The sequence below is a fragment of the Anoplolepis gracilipes genome, chromosome 15, assembly GCF_047496725.1.
Source record: "Anoplolepis gracilipes chromosome 15, ASM4749672v1, whole genome shotgun sequence".
In the NCBI taxonomy this organism is placed as follows: Eukaryota; Metazoa; Arthropoda; class Insecta; order Hymenoptera; family Formicidae; genus Anoplolepis; species Anoplolepis gracilipes.
In genome coordinates, this window is record NC_132984.1 from 1,530,529 (window position 1) to 1,550,236 (window position 19,708).

At 39.6% G+C, this 19,708-nt stretch overlaps 2 protein-coding genes across 4 annotated transcripts in view; both read left to right on the top strand.

Annotated features, from left to right (window-relative positions):
* Positions 1-14,838: 14,838 nt before the first annotated feature.
* Oli (basic helix-loop-helix family member olig) lies at positions 14,839-18,719 on the top strand. Of its 2 annotated transcripts, XM_072907374.1 has the most exons (5): positions 14,839-15,318; positions 15,865-16,056; positions 16,182-16,417; positions 16,658-16,881; positions 17,077-18,719. In XM_072907374.1, exons 2-5 carry the CDS (start codon positions 15,919-15,921, stop codon positions 17,298-17,300), a joined length of 822 nt encoding a protein of 273 aa, XP_072763475.1. In that variant the 5' UTR covers positions 14,839-15,318; positions 15,865-15,918; the 3' UTR covers positions 17,301-18,719. The 2 variants fall into 2 exon arrangements, with proteins under 2 accessions (XP_072763475.1, XP_072763476.1); XM_072907375.1 differs by lacking the exon at positions 14,839-15,318 and having other exon boundaries at positions 15,420-16,056.
* Positions 18,720-19,408: 689 nt separating this feature from the next.
* Positions 19,409-19,708, top strand: part of Axud1 (AXIN1 up-regulated 1) — a 33,854-nt gene continuing 33,554 nt past the window's right edge. Inside the window, exon 1 of one of the 2 annotated variants that reach the window (XM_072907345.1) lies at positions 19,409-19,700. The gene's annotated coding sequence lies outside the window, so the exon portion shown is untranslated. The remainder of the gene's footprint in view (positions 19,701-19,708) is intronic. The other variant, XM_072907344.1, reaches the window with a different exon arrangement.

The window sequence follows — 19,708 nt, forward strand, 5'->3', positions numbered from 1 at the left end:
TTGGCTTGAGAAGAAGAGCGACGTTGGCGGTGGCGACGGCGAAGAGAAGAGAAGAAGAAGAAGAGGAGGAAGAGAAGAAGGGGTCGTTTTCGCCGAACAACGATGACGGCGGCGGCGGCAGGACGGTGTTGTTGGTTTGATGGTCGCGGGACCACTGCGCCCTCTCCGTCTTCGCCCGCCTAGCCCTGCCCCTCGGTATCAACCCCTAATACCCGTCCCCTCGCCCCGGGCTGCCCCGGAAATCCCCGATCTCCCCGCCATCGTCCATCGCTGTCCCCACCCCCGTCGAGTTTCCACCCCTGCGCGCAATATTATGTATGTATACCCCCGGTTCCGGTACCGCCGCCAGAGGGTAGAAGGAGGCGACGAGCCTCCTGCCACCCCCGAAAAGCGTTTCTGCCGCCCCTGGTGCGCATTTTCCATCCTACGACGGGATAGACGGAGTACATCGCCGACTTCGAGGATCGTGAAACGGGAGGAAAAGGGTAAAGGAGGGTGGGAGGAATGAGAATGTGGTTCTTCAAGGCGCAAGCGTCACCCAGAAAATCAAGGCATCGTCGCCGTCGTCGTCGTCGTCGTCGTCGTCATCGCCATCGTCGCCGTAGAGGTGCTTTCCGAGAGTGGCGGCCGTCTGGTTTCACCTGGACAGCAGTAAGGGAGGGGAGGGGGCAATGGGAGCAACGGAAGGAACGTACGTCGTAGGGTCAGATTGCCCCATCTTCGTTCAAGGGCGTACGACCTCCCCCTTCTACGAGCAACCTTCAACAGAAAAGAGAGATCCTTCCTTCCTTCCTAATTCCTCCCTCCCCCCCTCTCTCTCTCTCTCTCTCTCTCTCTCTCTCTCTCTTTCCTTTTTTCTCTTCAATTCTGCCACTCATTTCTTCCTTGTTCTCTCGCAGCTCCGTTTCTACCGGTGGGGTAACATGTTTTTCTACGTAATCTACTATCTCGTTTTATCTTACTTCCTCTCTCATCCTTTCCGCTTCCTCTTCTTCCATTTCGCGTAACTAGGAAAACGAGATTCTCTGTGCGCAGTTTTTCTTCCCTTCGCTCATCTTTCGAACTCTACGCGCGCGCAAGTGTCTGCCACTGACAGTCACGAGGTCTCTTCCCTCGGAGAAGAGTTGTAGGAAAAATAGAGGAGTGGAGAAGGGACGAGACGAAAGAGAGAGAGAGAGAGAATAAATTTCGGACTATGGGAGTTTTGATGAATGAACGATTCAGATGACGATGATTTTTTTTTTTTTTTTTTTTTTTTTTTGATTATACGTATAATAATATCCAACTGAAATAACTTTAATTTCAGTGCACTATGATAATCATCTGTATTTATTTTTCTCAAATGCCTTCGAGAGTTTAAGTATTTCTTTCCTCCCTCCTGAAAACAAAGTGAAAAGTTCCACTCGGCGAGATTATAATTCCCGTCGAATGCCATGATGCAAAATATTCACGATTGTCTCGCGGGATTATTTTCCGTAAATTCCTTCAAATAACTCAACCAGTATTTTTGCATCGCGCACAAAAAAAAGAATAAAAAAACGCGCAATCGATAAACGTCGCTGCACAAGTATGAAAATATGAATTATTAAATTTAATCAAACATTTTTTTATTTATTACTCTAAACATTGTAACTAAACTTATAATTTGAAATATTAATACTTACATTAATATATATGCAAAAAAAGATTATTATTATATAAATATATTTTACGATAAAAAAAAGAGAAATAGAGAGACTCTTTTAAGACTTTCATGACGTTTAAAATTTTTATGACAAAACCAAGATCGTACAGAGGGTGTGAAAAATAATTTTAAATCTTTCAAGTACTAATCATAATACACAGGCTAATAAACACATCATCCTCTATGACTGTACTTTAGCCTGTCGATATTAGATGAACCACGATCAACGGGATTATCTTAATCTCATTGTGAGAAGAACGCCCCGACTTGAGAAAATCGAATCCCTGTAGTAAAACGACCTCGGGGACCATAAAAGTCCTCGGACGACGTGGACGAGGTCGCTCTAATAGCCACCTGCTGTTAGACGACCAGAATCCCCGTGGCTTCTGCGGAGAACCGATTTTAAGCCAACCGGATTTAAGAATTCTAAAGATGATGAAGAAAACAACAGCTTTCAATCATCGAAAAAGAATCATGTGTAATGATCGATATAGCAATAAGAAAAAGTTATATTACTTCTTAGGAAAGAAGAAACTAATCAGAAAAAGAGAAGAATAAATTATATGTAACATGTAAATATATTACATAAAATAAAAATCTATAGACAGAGAAAAATGCTAAAATATGCACGCATGAGAAATTGATGACGGCTGGATTTCTAATTGTAAGTATAAAATTCTAGTAAAATACAATGAAATCGTAAAATTAACACGGAATAAATTTAAGATATAGAAATAGATAACGTTATATAAATAAATTTCGTAAATAGCTGATAAAATAAATAATATAAAAGTATTCAAATTGAAAATAAATTAATTTTTAATAAATCTCAGCATCGAAATGTGTCGTCGCGTTTTCCCAATGTGTGGCTAAAAAGTATCCCGTATAATAAACCGGACTGATCTGAAACAGATTGAATCAAGATGATTTTCAAAGCACAAAAAAGTTCCGCGACATAAAGAAGTTTCCATGAATCCGATTGGCGGATTTCCAGAGCTCTCGCTCGCTAGAGAGTGCGAACGTCGTGAATCAAAGGGATTATTTTTTATATCTAAATTAAATTGTCGAAGCCGTTATCGAGCCGGCTCTCTCAGTGAACGACACGATGTGTGTGACGATAGTCCGTCTGGCTAGAAAGAATTGGCCCCCGGGATTTTCAGCCAATCTCATACCTCACCGTTAGCCGGTCCCTCTGCCGATTTTCATCGACAGTCGAATTTTTATACCCCGTCTGTCACGTAGGATTATTTATCTCTGTCTAAAATCGAAACTCGATGAAATCCCGATTGTCGAGTTATCGCTCGGAATACAGTGACTTCCTATTTTAAGCTCGCTGTACCATTGGTACTCATTTGACCCATTTTTGATTTTTAAATCGCGCTAATCCCATAGATAGACACATCTAACATTTCTCAATTTATCTTTTTTTAGTTAATTTTTAAATGGAAAATTTTATAAGATTTTTTTTAGACATAGGAAATGATATTTTTATACATAATAAAATTTTATATATAATAAAAAAATTTTAATGATGTAATGCAATTTGCATAATCTTATTATAAAAGAGATTTGATACATTTTATAATCACAACGTATATAAAATAGCAGAAATAATGAGAGAAGCTGCAGATGAAAAGAATGACTATTCTGTTTATGTTTCATACATTAGTAATTAATAAAATTTTTATTTCCTTTTTCAATGTCTTTATATTATATCATTTTATTTTTATTTCATTATCGTTATTTGATCACATTGGTGTTATTAATATGATTTTTACCGAAACATTTGTAGACAAACTTTTCAAAATGACAGATTAAGAACGACCGACGAAGAAGGCGTACATGAGGTCTGTTAATTTTTCCCATCCTTGTTTCGTTCGATTCGACAATGAAACTCGGCCAAGTTTCGGGGCCCGCAACACGTGCGTAGCAGCAATCTTTCGAGCGCGCGCCAGTCTTCCAAGGGGTGGTTGAATGAAGCTGAGGACTTTGTGTCTCTCTCTCTCTCTCTCTCTCTCTATTGATAGTGGCGTGTGGCGTGGCGTGGCATGCCACGGGTCGATAGAATTCGGGCCACGGCCTCCGAAGCTATACCCTTCCAACGGAGAGGAGGGGAAGCTACCGCGGGGAGGACGAGAGAACGGAGGATCGGAAGACTCGAATGCGAGGACTGAAAAGGTGCGGAAAGTGAGCGACGTTTGCCTCGAGAAGGAAGCGGATATATCCTCGCAAGCTACGTCGTGGCGGGGGATGAAGAAACGGGGAGAGGAGCGGTAGCTCCTAGTGGGATGAAAGCCCGGAGGCTCCTTCGGAGAAGAAGCGAAAGAGACGGCAGTACGAAAGCTAGGGGAAAGAGTAGGAGGGGAGGGGGACGTCGAGGGAAAAAGAGAGCATCGGTATCCCGTGGTATACAGATATACGCGCACGAAGAGCAGGGAAGAAGAGGAAGGAAGAAAAAAAGCGAAGTGGACGGCGAGATGCAGCGAGGAGAACGCTGGCGGTTAAACAGGAAGGGGATTGCGAAGGGATGAAAGCGGGAAGGAGCGAGCGAGAGGGAGAAGGGAAGACAGAGAGACAGAGAGAGGATGGGAAGGGGGGAGGGAACGGGATGCTGGGGTCGCTAGGCAACCCCCGTTAAGCGATAGAGGTGCACTCTCGGTACACCCTTATTGCCTTTCCAATTTCGGTAGTTCCCATGCACTATATACCCTCTCCCTCCCCCTTTGTATCCCCTCTCTCGCCGCTTCCCGATGCCGACTGTCAAGACTGCATTCGGGGCCCAACATTCGGCCGGAATCAATAAAAGAGTATATCGGCCGGTCCGCTCTTTTTCTGATTAACCTTCTCGCAACAAAGGGGTGACGTACGCGCGGGAGCTGTGCGTACACACAAACGAGGGCAGCGGGGGGGGGGGGGAAGAGGGGGATGCTGCCGCGATCAGAGGGAAAGATCGGGATCATCGTCTGGATTTTTATAATACTAAATAACATAATATGAAAATTAGAAAAAAAAAACATTTCTTATGCGCAATAATAAATTTTTTCATAAGAAATCATTTTTGTATATAAAACTATATATACATATAAAATGCAAAACATACGTTATACAAATATATTAAATAGAAATAAAAGCAATAAAATTTGCGATATGTACCATAAAAAAAGAAATTATACATAAAACTGTATTAAAGATATCATACATATATCGTACATGCAGATAAAATAATATTATAATTTATGTAATCTATAAAACTTTACACACACTTTTCGAGATCACCTTTAATGCGATCTCATTTACATCGAGATCGATGCTCGATCGTCAGGGCGCTCACCTTTTCTCTAACTCCCCCACATGGAATGCGAGGAGTCACGCGGGAGTTGACGGTAGCGTGCAACTCTCAAATGTGTTGTTCCGACGGTGAAAATCCACCCCGAGACTGCACGGCGTCACACAGTCTAGCTCCATCGGGACGCCGACCTCCCACCCCGCAATTGGTCCAGGAGGGAGAGATAAAATTCGGGATCAGCTGGAACTTGCCGGAGGCCAGCAACCCCTACGCCCGGATGGCATGAGGGGTGAAATGGTTAAGAAAGGTCTATCGTTGCCTCTATCGCCGCTCTAAAGGGAAAGAGAAACACTCGAGAAAATAACATTCTGTCACACTTCTGAAAAGGGGGTTTTTTTTTGGAATGTCCGTTTCTTACACCCTATCTAGCCTATCAAAATTCTTTCACGCCAAGAACGCAATCGCACTCTTGATAGACTCATTTAGACGTTTTCTTTATTATTAATCTCTATTTACAAAAGTTTCAATTCACACTCCCCTGAAAAGCATACCTCCCCTCCCTACCCCATTTTATTCGCGGTTTCCACGTGCTTCTCATTATCATTCCGTTGTTCTGTCTCGCACGAGCATGGCTGCTTCGGTGACCCGTGAAAAGAAGAGGAAGAAGCGCGCTTCTTGCAGTACCCTCATCCTTTTCATTATAAGAGGATTTAATTAAATAACGAAAACTGAGGAGAAGGAAGAGAAAAGAGAAAGAGAGAAAGGGAATTGAAAGAGGATAACGAGAAGGGGGCGAAAACACAGAAAGAGGAAAAAAGAGAGGGAGAGAGAGAGAGAGAAACAAAAAAAAAAAAAATAGAAACAGGGGAAACGGCGAGAAGGCCGCGAGGCGACGAGGGGGTACGAACGCTGGACGAGCCCTTTTCCCCTTTCCCACCCCACCTCATCCATCCATCGATCGATAATGCGATCCGGCAGCCGAAGGGTGCACCGGACGAAGAGTTGCAGAAATAAGGGCTGCTGCCATTTCTGATCCGGCGTATCTACCTTCTCTCTCTCTCTCTCTCTCTCTCTCTCTCTCTCTCTCTCTCTCTCTCTCTCTCTCTCTCTCTCTTTTCTTCGTTTTTCTTCCCCTCCAACTCTGATAATCCAGGGATGCAACTGATATTTTGAAACTCGAAATATCGAACAACTTAACATTGCTGATTCCGCTGATCCATCAAAATATCAATATAAAAATGTCGGTTTTCTTTCGTTAAATAATATTTTTGTAGATATCATTTGCTTTTATTATTTATATATTGTATTTATATAAAAGAAAATTGTATCTATATATTTTCTATTATATATATATATATATATATATGTGTGTATTTTTTATGCATCATTTATACATTTATTTAGTTATATATCTTCAGATTTTTTAATAATAATTATAGCATATTTCTTTTTTGCTTAATATTATTATTTAATACGCGTTAATAATTAATATTACTTTACAAGTACCATTGACTCTTGAATATCAAATAATATCGATAGCCTCGGGAAAAGAACACGTGTATCTTTAGGTATCGATCGATTCTTCCCTTGTCCTCCCTTTCACCTGGCCGTTGCTCCGGAGAGAAGATAGACCCGAAGGTGCCAGCATCCAGCATCCACCGGCCGGTCGGCCATCAACAAGGTTACTCACTTTCCTCGCGTGCATTTGTGCGTACGTGCGTGCGTACAAACCGCTCGCGTGAGTGCACGCGTGCCTCCGCTTCGAAGGGGGAAGAGTAATGGATTGCCGCGAGCGGAAGAGGAAGTGAGAGCAAGGGAAAGAGGGAGGAAATGCATTTATTTATATTTATGGAATCGCGGATGATACACCCAGAGAGAGAGAGAGAGAGAGAGAGAGAGAGAGAGAGAGAGAGAGAGAGAGAGAGACAGAGAGAGAGAGAGAGAGAGAGAGAGAGAGAGAGAAAGGGTGTGTGTACGTTTGCTTCGAAAAGCAACGGGGTAGATTAATTGAAAGTAAGATAAAAATGTGTTCGTGTAAACATTCGTAGCACCAGGAATATAAAATATAAAATGCAAAGCGAAAAAGGATTAAATGAAAGTGAGAAAAAAATCGTTAAAATGTAACATACATTAATGATAAAAGCAAATCTATTTAGAAACTATTTATACGCTTTTACAAGCTTATTGTTTGGGTAAAAATATAAGAACATATGTCACATATAAAAATATATGAAAGAAAGAAAGAAAGTAAAGAAGATATTATTACATAAGGTTCATTCAAATGAGAAAAGAAAACAATAAAAGTATTGTATAAAAAATAAAATATAACAATATGATATAAATTAAGCATGTGTTTGAAAGAAAGAATCTATAACAAACATACGTTTTATCTTGATACACGTGTACCTCATATATATATATATAAAAAATAAGTAATATTTCATAAAAGCGCAGACTACAATATTTTTAGACACTAATCTTTTTATTAATAATATATATAAATTTATACAAAAAAAAAAAAAAAAAAAAAAAGAAAAAAACAAAAAAAAAAACGAACACACCGAAGCTGCAAAATTAAGGGTTGAAACACCCATGAGGGAAAGAGATAGAGAGAAAGGGAACATTTATAGAAAGCGCTTTTAATCTCCAGCGGGATTTCCCGAGAAATAAGGCAGCATAGAAATAAAATATGTAAAAAGTCTCATAATTAGTTAAAAGTAATGAGCTAAAGAGAAGGGAAAAAAAAAATAGAGAAAGAGGAAAGGGATGTTATAGATACCAAGAAGGCGAGAGGGAGACGCCGGCGATGTGTGCGGCGGTGGCTGCGGGCTATGTCGGTGCTGGTGGCGATAACTATAGAGGGGTGCGCAGATCGATGGAGCAGTGACGTCACGGGATGCTGCGTCGCCATGGTGACCGCCAACGGACCCGGCCACCCTCTCTCTCTCTCCGTGAAAGTATATAACGTACTACTACGTTCGACCAGAGCGCGACCAGCGAGCTTGAAATTTTATTAAATTTCATTTGCGCGTCGCGCGTTCTCTGTCTCTCCCTCTTCCCTCCCTGACCCCCCCCTTCCCCCGCCCTCCCTTTCGCCTTTCCGCTCGTGGACCTCGCGGATGCAGCGAGGGGTGCTCGTTGTTTCTCGCTTGCGGTAAAGGAACGAACAAAATGGAAAGATTCGTGACGAAGAAAACGTACGATACCACGAGGAGAAATGAAAATTCACCGGAATATTCGCGTGTCGGGAAAATAGAAAAAGAGCTGTCAAAAAGTTGACGTTGAATAGATGCATGATGAGGAAGTGTACATATATGGCAAAAAGAGAGAGAGAGACAGAGAGAGGGAAAGGAAAACGCGAAAAGAAGGTGGGCAAAAACAGCAAACGTGAAAAATAACTGGATACGCAATGAGAAAATCTGCGATGAAAAACTTGTCAGGAAAAAGTACGCCGAGAGTAATGTAAAAACATGCGCGACGAGAAAATGCATGACGAAGAAAATTTATGCCCCGCGAGAATGCATAACGAGAAATTTGCGATGAGAAAATTCACGCTGAGGAAATATGTAATGAGGAACTGTACGTCGGAGGACACACGGCGAGGAAAAATACACGTCGTGACTGTGAAAATCAGAATTTCCAGCGAGATAAACACATTCTCTCTACGGGAAAGGAATGCCTGACGGAAAGATGCAGATTCAAAGATTATTAAAATCATTAAATTTGCGAAAATGTCGCGCATGAAAAAAGTTGTATTTCTTGCCTTCTTTGCGAAAAATTTAACACCACATGATTAACAATAATTTACTAATCATACACTCTATTACCGATCTCTTTTTAATTAATATAATGAATATATTTTTACATTATAAATATTTATATTTCTTTATTTTATTTATTATTTATTTTTTATATCTATATTTAGATTTATATAGGTTTTTATCATACACACAAGTAATTATCTATAATAAAATATTTATTTAATACAGACTTAAAGCCTACAATAAATTTGTATGTCACTAAACTTATCTACACCTATATTTATTTACTAATAATATCTATATATATTTAATATGTATCTAATACCTATATTAAATAAAAAATTTAATATAAATTCAGTTAAAAATCTATAAACTCTTCTCTCTCTTTTTTTTTTTTTTTTTTTTGTTATCTTTACGTAGCTATCTAAAAATTATATATTAAACTAGATCTGAGGAAACTAAAATACGCCACGATCAATGGTGTCTTGGCCGATATGTACCGTCCAATAATATCCAGGATCTATTTGGCGAACATGCCTTCGCTATAATATCTCATACGAAAATGTTCGGAACGCGCTCTCCCTATTCTCCCGCGTGTCCTTGAAAGAATAAAAAAAAGCTCACAATAAATTGTCCTTCGCAGAGAAGTGTTCTCATTATTTCTCGGCGTTTTTCAGAGCTGAAAATAACTGGCGATATCCAGGAGGATTCGGCGCGCGTCGTCCGACAGGACGACGAAGAACTCGATTAGCGTAATTCAAGATTCCGATCCTGCGTCCTTATTTTCCTCGGTAGAGCGGAGCGCTAGGAGAAACGTAGTAAGAACGAAGCTCATTCTCCACCCTCTCCTCTTGTCCCTCTTCTTCGTTAATCTCCCGTCAAGAAGCTTTTTTTTTTTACTCCTCCCCGCATGTCGTTGAATTTACGAGAAAAATGACGAAGCGAGTGTCTCCTTGCGTTCCCTCGACGCAGGATATCGCTCTCTAAAAGTTCCTTTCTCCCTGAATTAAATCCTTCATTCTTAAGAGTATAAAACTTTGAACGTTAATGTTACTTAATGAGATTTTTATTCGGAAAAAAATAAAGGCAATAATTTTAGTGTTTAATAATACGTTAAGAAAGATATTTCTTTTTCTTCCTTTTTTTTTTGTGAAAATAAAAAATTACGTCCGTTCGTTTTTCTTAAAACTTTACATCTGTAGTGTCTGCGTAGTTTCCCCGCTATTCTGTAGTATTTCCCCAGCGCAAAATTGATCGTACAATTGTCACGTAGCCGTGGTTTACGCAGTCCAGGATAATCCCGATCCGGGGTGGGAAAATTCTGTGGGAAAGTGAGCCTGCGAATCGATTGGCCACTTTCGAGCGACTCGGCATCATCAATTAACGTTGAAATTGAACGTTGGAAATGATTTTCCTTCGCCCTCGCCCTTTACCCTTTTCAGTTTAACAGCTTCCGCCATCCTGCCTATAGCATCATTTTAATTCGATGTTATTTCGATTCAGCTGTTTTTGATCGAAGATAAATATCGCTGACTCGACGAGAGTCTCATCGCGGTCCTTTCATTTTTCAAACCGGATCTTTCTACGATATTATAGCGTTGAAATACGGACGAGGAAACGCGAGCGGACGCGCTTCGCCTCTCCTTTCTCTGTCGGCCGTAAAATCATAAAGTGCAAGTAGTATTATTGATTTTTATATTTACGACGCGTCGAGAGATAATAAATCCTGATCTTTATTGATCTAATTATTTTGAAATCAGTTAGAGCCCTCGCACTTTTTTATAATCTCCCGTACAAGCTTTTCATCTTAAACACATTATAAATTATCATATTATAATTCATATAGAAAATCTTATTACAGGCGCGCTAATTTAATCCAAATTATTCTAATTTGCTTACTCTAACGTTAAGCTAATTTAATTAATTAATTTATTAAATCGTTAATTGTAAAAGAGAATAATCGCCGGGATGATTTTCGATTCTCAAAAACAAAATTCATCCCATTTTGCATAATGATTTTTGCATCGCGTGCAGCGATACACATTGCATCGCTTCGGTTACGGCGACACCCAATGTCGATGAGGGTTGGAAAGGGGGGAAAGGCTAGAGGGAGAAAGGGAAAGAGCGGGCGAGGGGAAAGGGAGAGGGAGAGGGGGAGGGGAGGGGGGAAATATTCTCCGGAACGGATACGATTGGGAAAACTGTCGATAGCGGACGGCAGGCAGCCTCGGTTTCGCTCGCTCGCGGGATGATCCGTGGACCAAATTCGAGCCGGGCCGGAGGCGACGACGACGACGACGACGACGACGACGACGACGACGACGACGACGACAACGACGAGATCCCGTGCCCGCCTTTGTTCCCCTTCCCCTCTACCGCGCCCCTTGCGACATCGCCCATCATCGTCCCCCCCTCGTCGCAATAAGTGGCCTCGCGGTCGGCTTTAACATGCAAAACGGGCCGCGTACCAAAATGCAATTAAAATGCAAAGCGCTAGAGAGAAGGAAAAAGGAAATGAAAGAGAGAGAGAGAGAGAGAGAGAAGGAAAGGGTGGAGGAAAGAGAGCTAGCAATACAAGCAAGAGGGAAATCCCAAATTTTATTTATTTGTTTCTCTGTCTTTTTATCTCTTCTCCCTTTAAATAAAAGCCGCGACAGTCTAATTAAAATTAATTGCGTCCTAGATCTTTTAGCGAGAATATCGCGAGGACTTGTGTTAATCGAATCGCTGGATTAATTATTTAACGTATGTCTCCTTCTCTCTTTCCCTTTTTCTCTCTCTCTCTCTCTCTCTCTCTCTCTCTTTCTCTCTCTTTCTCTCTCTCTTCCTTGATAAACGACCATTTATCGAGAGTTAATTTTGACAGTAAGGTTGAAAATGAGATAAGATTTTGAAAACGCTTCACTTATAAGCTGAGGTATTCTGCTAAAAATCTTAAAATATCTTACACGACACTGTTAATAATTAATTATCAAATTCTATATGAATAGTGCTATATGAATGGAAAATGTGTTAATCAATTATTTATTGCCATGCGAAATATAAGAAATAATATTTCGATATTTATCTCCTAATTTCTATGTGACTAAATTTTTTTTAGGTATATATAAAGTAATATGTACACATTTGTTCAGATATGTGTGTGATTACATTTATACATTATATTCTACAAACACATATTATGATAATATTATATCAAAAAGTTAAACTTGGAGAATTAAATGTTGCCTTGACTGACTCTTGTTACTAAATCAAAGTTAAAAAGTCGAGGTAAACAATAACAAAGCAATTCGTAAATAAACAAAATCAAAAGCATCATAAACACAAGGCTATAATATAAAATGAGATTTTTCAAGACAAATTCATCGGGAAAGATAAGGATAAGGGTGGAAAAATAAAGCCAGAGAGCAAGAACGAAGAAGAGAGATATCCGAAGATAAACGAAGAGGGAGGCAAGCGCGAGATGACGGAAGGCGAGGAAGAAAGGGAGGAAGGGAGGGATGAGGGGGGGGGAGGAAGACGCGAGAGGGTTGGTTTGTGATGGTCGACGGTAATGCGCACATGGAGAGGCACGTAAGGAGAAGAAGGAGCGGAGAAAGGTTCCGCGAGAAGCGCGGAGGGATGATGCGGCGGGACGGGCGGGCGAGCGGCGGGGGAGGGACGGGGGGGGGGGTGCGTTTGGTCCGGGAGCTCGCCGGGGGATGCTGTATTGATCGCGAGAGCGGGCTAAAGTAAGCCGAGGCTGGTTGGCACGGAGGGTTGCCTTGGCAACCCTCGTCGTCCCTCATCCCTCAGGACTCGGGACCGCCCGTCGGTCCGAAAACCACCCCCGAACGCCGACCACCACCCTCTCTCCTTCTCTCCTTCTCTCTCTCTCTCTCTCTATATCTCTCTCTCTCTCTCTTTCTCGCTCTCCTTCTCTGTCATCGGATTCGCGATCTATACGTGCCGAACGGTACGCTCGGTAGATACGCGTGTGTATGCGTAAGCGTATGCGAGAGAGATCCTTTTTCCCTCTCGGTTTTCCTTCAGCTTTCCTTCCGACCGCTCCTCGACACGCGTTCTTCCGCTCGGAAATAATCGGGACAGAACCTGTTTCCTGATAACGTTATCAAGCACGATAACAGCTGCGTTTAATTCTCTCTCTGCGTAATTTCTTTCGTTCTGCGTGAAATTTATGTGTTGCAAATGCGTAACATCAAGAGAAACAATGTAAATATACAAGAAAATAAGTAAACAATAATAAACGTTTGACTATTTTAAAACTATATCTCTCCGTGTTGCTTCAAGTTCATAAAGAGTAGAATGTAATTAAAATTTTAATAAATACATAATGCAATATTAAAAAGTGAATCAATCGTGAAAATAATTCTATTTTATAATAATGTGGTCAAAGATGATGACAACAGTACTTTATCTTTAAAATCTTTAATATATCTTGGAATATCTTGCGTTTAAAATAAATAAGCAATACGTTGTTATAAGATAAAGCTTCAAACTTATATGTAATTGTTTTATATTTGCTCGTTGAAAAAGATTTCGAAAACTATAAATATTTTTGGGAAAAGACGTATAAAGTTTTATGGAGAGAGAAAGAGAGATAACCCTCTGTGATCAATGAATCATTTGTAGTATTATTCTTTCTTAATTAATGGATTTGGATTGCTGAAGTCATCAATTTTGCACTGTATTTCGAAACAAATGCGCTTGCAATTATTTTCGAGCAACCTCGGGATATATCTCTCGGTGCGAAGGAAACGATAAATCTTCCGGCACTATGGATGCTGCTCGACCCAGAAAGATCTCGCGCGTATCTCGCGAGCGAACAAAGCACATTGACGCGTAATAATTTAACCCTTTCGCTCTCCGTCATGTTACAGGGGAAATTACGATACAAAAATCTAAGTCTATTCGATATATGTAAACACACATTTGTACGTGTTAAATTATTTATATTTTTGCGGTTGGAAAGAGAAAAAAAATGTTTACATTTTATTCTTCTTTCTCGCCCAATACTTATTAAATTAAATTAAATTTTACTAACTACAGTTTCGTTCATATTAGGTAAAACAAAGGAGGAGGAAGGTATAATTTACACGCAAAATAAAATGCAAGAGAATGATTGTCGCCGAATTGTCTCGGGATCCCCGCGATGCTCGTGGTATTTTTCCACGCGCTAACGCGTCTCCGTTAATCATATTCAACGACAACGTATGTACGGTTTGTAAACATGGCATATGATAAATCAAACGAAGCAAAGAGTACTGTGAAAAAAAACGAATATGAAATTTATTAAAATTGTGACAAGAGATTGATGGTAATTTTTTAAAGAAGAATTAGAAATTGAAAATCTCTTGCTTAATACAACAATAAATATGTAATACTTGACAATAAAATATAAAATAAAGAAACAAAAAAATATAGTGTGTGTGTGTGTGTGTGTGTGTGTGTGTGTGTGTGTGTGTTTAATATATATGACAGAATAAATATGTTTAATAAAATAATTATATAATAAGTGTTGTTAAGACTACTCCACTTGCATTATTAAATATTAATTGTATTAATAAATTTGTATTTACATAATTTTTAATTACATTTAGAATTATTATCATGTATGTACAATTAAATAGTTTAATTATTAATAATGATGATAATTGTTCCCTAAGCACGGTACGCATTTTCTTGTTAAAAATCATTTGGCAATTTTGGAGCAAAATTCTCCTCGACAAATTTAAATCGATAATTTATTTTATCTTGTTTATCTTAATTATTAATTTTATAATTATCTATTCTTCAACAGTTTTTTTAATTTAATAAAGCATTTCCTTTATCGTCGAGGAATTTTCATGCAAGATAATAATTTTTATTACAAATTAAGACAAAATACGCAGCATCTCTTTGCGTAAAATATATTTATATCCGGCAACTAGCGACTTCTCTTGCTTCTCTTAGACACGAGTTTCCTTTCCCGATGGTAACAAGATACGCTCGTAGAGGATCTTTAGCTGACCCGCCAGGGTACGCCAGCCGATGGGTCCAGCGCAGCATCCCTCGCTCGCAACGGGCGCACCCTTGTATACGGCGGCCGAACTAATTTAGGGGTTGCGCTCCCTCCTGCGCAGGACCTGCCAAACAACGAAGGAGACGCGTGTGTGCCCCCGATGTGCTTCGGTTCGGACGTGATAATTTTGTCAAGGGCGAATTTATCGACCACTATCGAAAGACGAGAGATCTTTAAGACGATCGGACACCCCGTAGAACAAAGGCTCTGCGGATGGAAAAAAATTTCCGAAGGGTCCGCGAGATTTTTCTCCATATTGGTCATCGAGGCTCGGATTTCTGCCGAATTAAAATGGCTGTGATCGGCTCTGAGTGATTTTGGTAACGGGATAATAAAAGGCTCAGGCAACCCCCTGCGATCGGGATTCCTCAAAATCCGACGGTTGTCCGTGACTGTCGTCGGAAAAGCACGGACGGAGGGATGATCATTTGGCGCTGCGCGCTGATGCGCGGAAAGCGTTGCTGATCGCCGCTATTCTGCACCCCGCGGGGAAACGCGCGGGGGCTGGGAAAAAAAATCGTCGTCGGTAAGTGTTCCACTTGCTATTGATTGCGTTAGACTGTCCGATGACGCCCCGCGAATGGCGTTGGTACTCGTTAATAAAATGCGAAAATGAGAAAATCAAAGTTTATTCGGAGAGATCGAGAACATGAATATGTAGATGAAATTTAGAACAAATTTCCACAAATTAAATTTATCGTGCGAAGCAAGAATTTACCTTGCAAAATGTGCAAAAATTTCGTAAAAAATTGCATTCGTATGAAATAGATTCGTGCGAGATTGAGAATTTATTTGCGAAAATGAAAATATGCGAAAAATTTGGGAATGGAAAAACTGCAATAATAAAATTAATTCCAGCGAGAAAGAGAGAGAAATTATTCTCGCGAGAAATGTGAAAATAAATAACTTCATCAAATAAAGCAACTTACGCGATGCAATCGACATTTTGAATTTATTTATAAAAGTGCGAGGAGTTACAAGATAAAAAAAATTTTGTCGATGAAAATAATTTCGCAATGCAGGATTTTATTTAAAAAAAAAAAAAATGCAAAACTGGAATTTGTAAATATAGGGCTTGAGTAGAAAGGAGGGGAAAAATTTGCCAGTTAAATCGAAAGACTGAAGGATGAGATCCTACGACGGCGAGAGCAGCTCAACAGAGGACGACGATCGCAGGGAAGGTCTGCCGGAGGCGCATCTGCAACAAGGATCCTGGCAACGCACAGCGTCGCACCCAACCTGGGCCTGGGAGCATCGTAACGTTGTAAGTAATAATTGTAAAACACATGAGAAATATATATATATATATATATATATATATATATATATATATATATATATATATTTAAAATTGTAACACAAGAAATGACAGAAAAATATCTGTTTCAGCATCCACTGCCTCCACAATCGGCAGCGGCCCTCGAATCCGTATATTCGACACCAGGGGCCTCACATCCGGGTGTCTCGGGTCCACCGGCGGCCTATTCATCGGAACACACCCAGAGTGCACCTGGACGAAGGACTCCGTTAGGTGCCGTGGGTCTCGGTGGCTTTTACTTTCAACAACAACCGCAACCGCACGCTTCCTCCAGCGCGTTGTCCGATGAAAATCGACCGGACGAGAGGTTTACTTTGAATCTAATTACGTTTTAAAATTTTTCAAGCTAAAGAAAAAAAATAAAGTCACTTGAGAATTTACATAAAGAAAATAACTTAAAAAAAATTCAATTCGAAATTGCATATATAAAACTGAAAAAAGATGTACATACATAATAAAATAATTGAATAAAATATACTTTTGTAAGAAACATCCAATAAAATGCGTATATAATTATTAATTCTGACGCATATAATTTTTTTTTCAGACCAACAGGCTCGCGATTAAACTGCCCACCGAAATCGAAGACGACTCGTCAAGGAAAGAGCGTAAGATTGAATATTAACGCGCGCGAACGTAGAAGGATGCACGATTTGAACGACGCCCTAGACGAACTTCGTTCTGTCATTCCTTACGCGCACAGTCCTTCAGTGAGGAAGCTATCGAAAATAGCCACCCTTCTCCTGGCAAAAAATTATATCCTTATGCAAGGTAATGAGGATGTTTAACGCGCGAGATATTACTATTTACAATTTTAATATATAAAATTTTTTAAATAATCTCTAGAAAGAAACAAAATTAAGTTACAGGTTTCAAGTATCTAATAAAGTATCCAAAATGTATCGTAAAATTTTTATAAAGTTTATCATAAGGTTTTAATTAATTAATGACAAATTAATCGTTTAGGCAACGCGCTGGACGAGCTCCGCAGAGTGATAGCCGTTCTGCAATCACCCCATGCACACACCACCGCCCTACCGCCCACCCCAGTCTCCTACGATCTTCTGCAGGGATTCCCCGGCAAGCTATTCCAGGGGGTACAGGAGATGCAAGGACTTCCTACGAACGATCCTCAAATCGTGACCGGTCCTCCGACCGATGGTACGGTCGCCAGCGGAGAGTCGAATTGAAGAATCAAATATTTCTTCCTACTTTTTTTCGCTCGTGAAAAAAAACGTAAATCGATCGTGGGAGAATACGAGCCACAGAATTAAATATGATAAAATGCGATAGAATAGCGAGAGGAGAAGATTTTAAGTATTTGCAAATCTTTCAGGCCTAAGTCTAAGATTGATAATCTAAGATGTACGAGAATCTCTTAAGGAGCACTTTTGAAAGTGGAAATGCCTTTGGCTATATGAAAGTATTAATTATTAGAGTACTATTGAAACGCAAATTAACTTTTCCAGAGGAAAAGGGATGGATTAACATCCCTTATTTAAATGGTAAATAATTTATATATTTATCTAAAAATCAAAACGCGAAAGAACGAATTACACATCATTTTATTTTTTTCCGTAACAAAATGCGTAATAAAGTCAAGTAAAGTAAACAGAAGAGATAATACTCAAAATAATTAAAGAAACAGTGAAAGATAAGAATTAATTAAAATACATAAAAAAGGAAGTTTTTTCAACGGAAAGAAGTAATATATATGATAATTTCCAGTGACATTTCGATTAAAAAAGTTAATTCAAATTTATCTTAAAGTCCAAATGAAGGACGAAGTTACTGCGAAAGTATTGCGAAAGTATTAGCGATTATAAGAAGCAATTGATACTGTCACGATCGTAAAGTCAATGATACAGCAATAAGACGATGGCGCGTTTTCGTCTCTCTGACAATCTCGCAGAGATAGCATTTCGATCGCGGAAGACCGATTATGTAATCACTTTAGCATTGAAAGATTCGAATAAACAAAGTTGTAAAATTTGCAAAGATAAAAATATACATACACGATTCAATCATCAGAATCCTCGGTTTTCGAAGTAGAAGGCCAGAAGGACGAAAACGTCGCCAGGACTTGGGACACGAAGAGTTCTCAAGTCTCGTCCAGAAACACGATAGTCAATATTAGTATGTGATACGTGTCGAGGAGTTCTAGTCTATATACAACATAAAGATATATTGAATATTCATATACACATATACAGTATATATATATATATACACATATACATATATATATTTAATAATCTAAACGAGGCATCGACTTACGACTTATTTATATACTTAAGAATCTACTATATACAATGTGCCACAGTAAGAATTTAGTTACTTCGAGGAGCGAATGGGCAAGCGAGCGCGATGGAAAAAGAGAAAGAGAAAGAACATGTGAGATTGGAAAAAAAAGAAAACTATTTACTGTGCTATTTGTGAGAAATATCGTGCGATCCTTTTTTTTCGCAACGCAGTCATTTCTCGAGACAAAAGTAAGAATGAGGTAGCGTCTCTCAAAAACGAAAGATATACTTGTTGTAGAGTGTAGATAATAATTGTTTAGTGCTCTCAAAATAAAATCTATTTAAAAGAATTCAATATCCGATGAGCGTGAGATTATCAGGATTATCATATTTTATAGTTTACTTTATTTTAATTGTCTCTGGATTTTATTTAAATTTGGTTTTATATTCTGCTTTATTTTTTTTTTTTTTAATTTTTATTTCCAATTAGGCGTCTATTTTTCATTGATATATTATCTTTCAATGGCAGTTGTTATCATTATCTATTTTTCTCTTTTCAAGACGCTACTTTAATTATCTTTAACTTGCTTTTCAAGCAAGTGCCACGCAAAATTTTTAATTAAGGACAGCGCTATCTCGCAATGTTCTTTATGAAGGATGATACATTCTATACATATGTACTTCATCTTTATGACTTCGATTAAAAGAAATTTTTTTGGTCAATTTATTTCCAAGCAAAATAACAACTTATCTCCAACTTCAAAAATTGCCGCCTCTGAAGTGGCGCTACTTGCCGCTTGTAGACGCAAGCTACTCTTCAAGGTCTCCGACTATCTATCTGCGTCATGATTGCTGTCAAAAATATCACTTGAAATCCCGTAAATGGACTTGGTCGACGTCGGGTGCTAGGCTGTTTCAGAAAGGGGTATGCAAAAAATTTATCAAACTCTTCTCGCAAGTGATAACCGTACGTTAAGTAGCAGTGTGGGGGAACGATCAGCAATCGTCTGGTGGCGCCATCAAGCCATGCTGGTCTACCATCATGCTGGTCTCTCATTCGGTCGCCTCCAGTGCTGGCAAGAGGACCTGATCGTCACGATCAGAAGTAGATCGTGCCGTTTGTGCGTGCGTGCCCCCATCAAGATGGCTTTGTCCATTGCGACGCTGTTGTGATATCATATCCAGACAACAGAGGGGGAATCTGATTAATCGGATTACTCCGAAGTGCGGAAGGGAATCGTCAGCACGACGACAATCACCATTACGACGAGAAGAAGAAAGGCGGCAACTAGCAACATCTTCAGCGACGCGGAGATGTGACGCTCGTCGGCGAACCGGTGAGTGCAAGTGAGTTC

Bases quoted from the DNA above. Each gene is read 5' to 3' on its own strand.
- Oli (XM_072907374.1), top strand. From the start codon at position 15,919: ATGAGATCCTACGACGGCGAGAGCAGCTCAACAGAGGACGACGATCGC. The intron at 16,057-16,181 runs GTAAGTAATAAT...TATCTGTTTCAG, and splicing joins CCTGGGAGCATCGTAACGTT to CATCCACTGCCTCCACAATC. The intron at 16,418-16,657 runs GTTTACTTTGAA...TTTTTTTTTCAG, and splicing joins GAAAATCGACCGGACGAGAG to ACCAACAGGCTCGCGATTAA.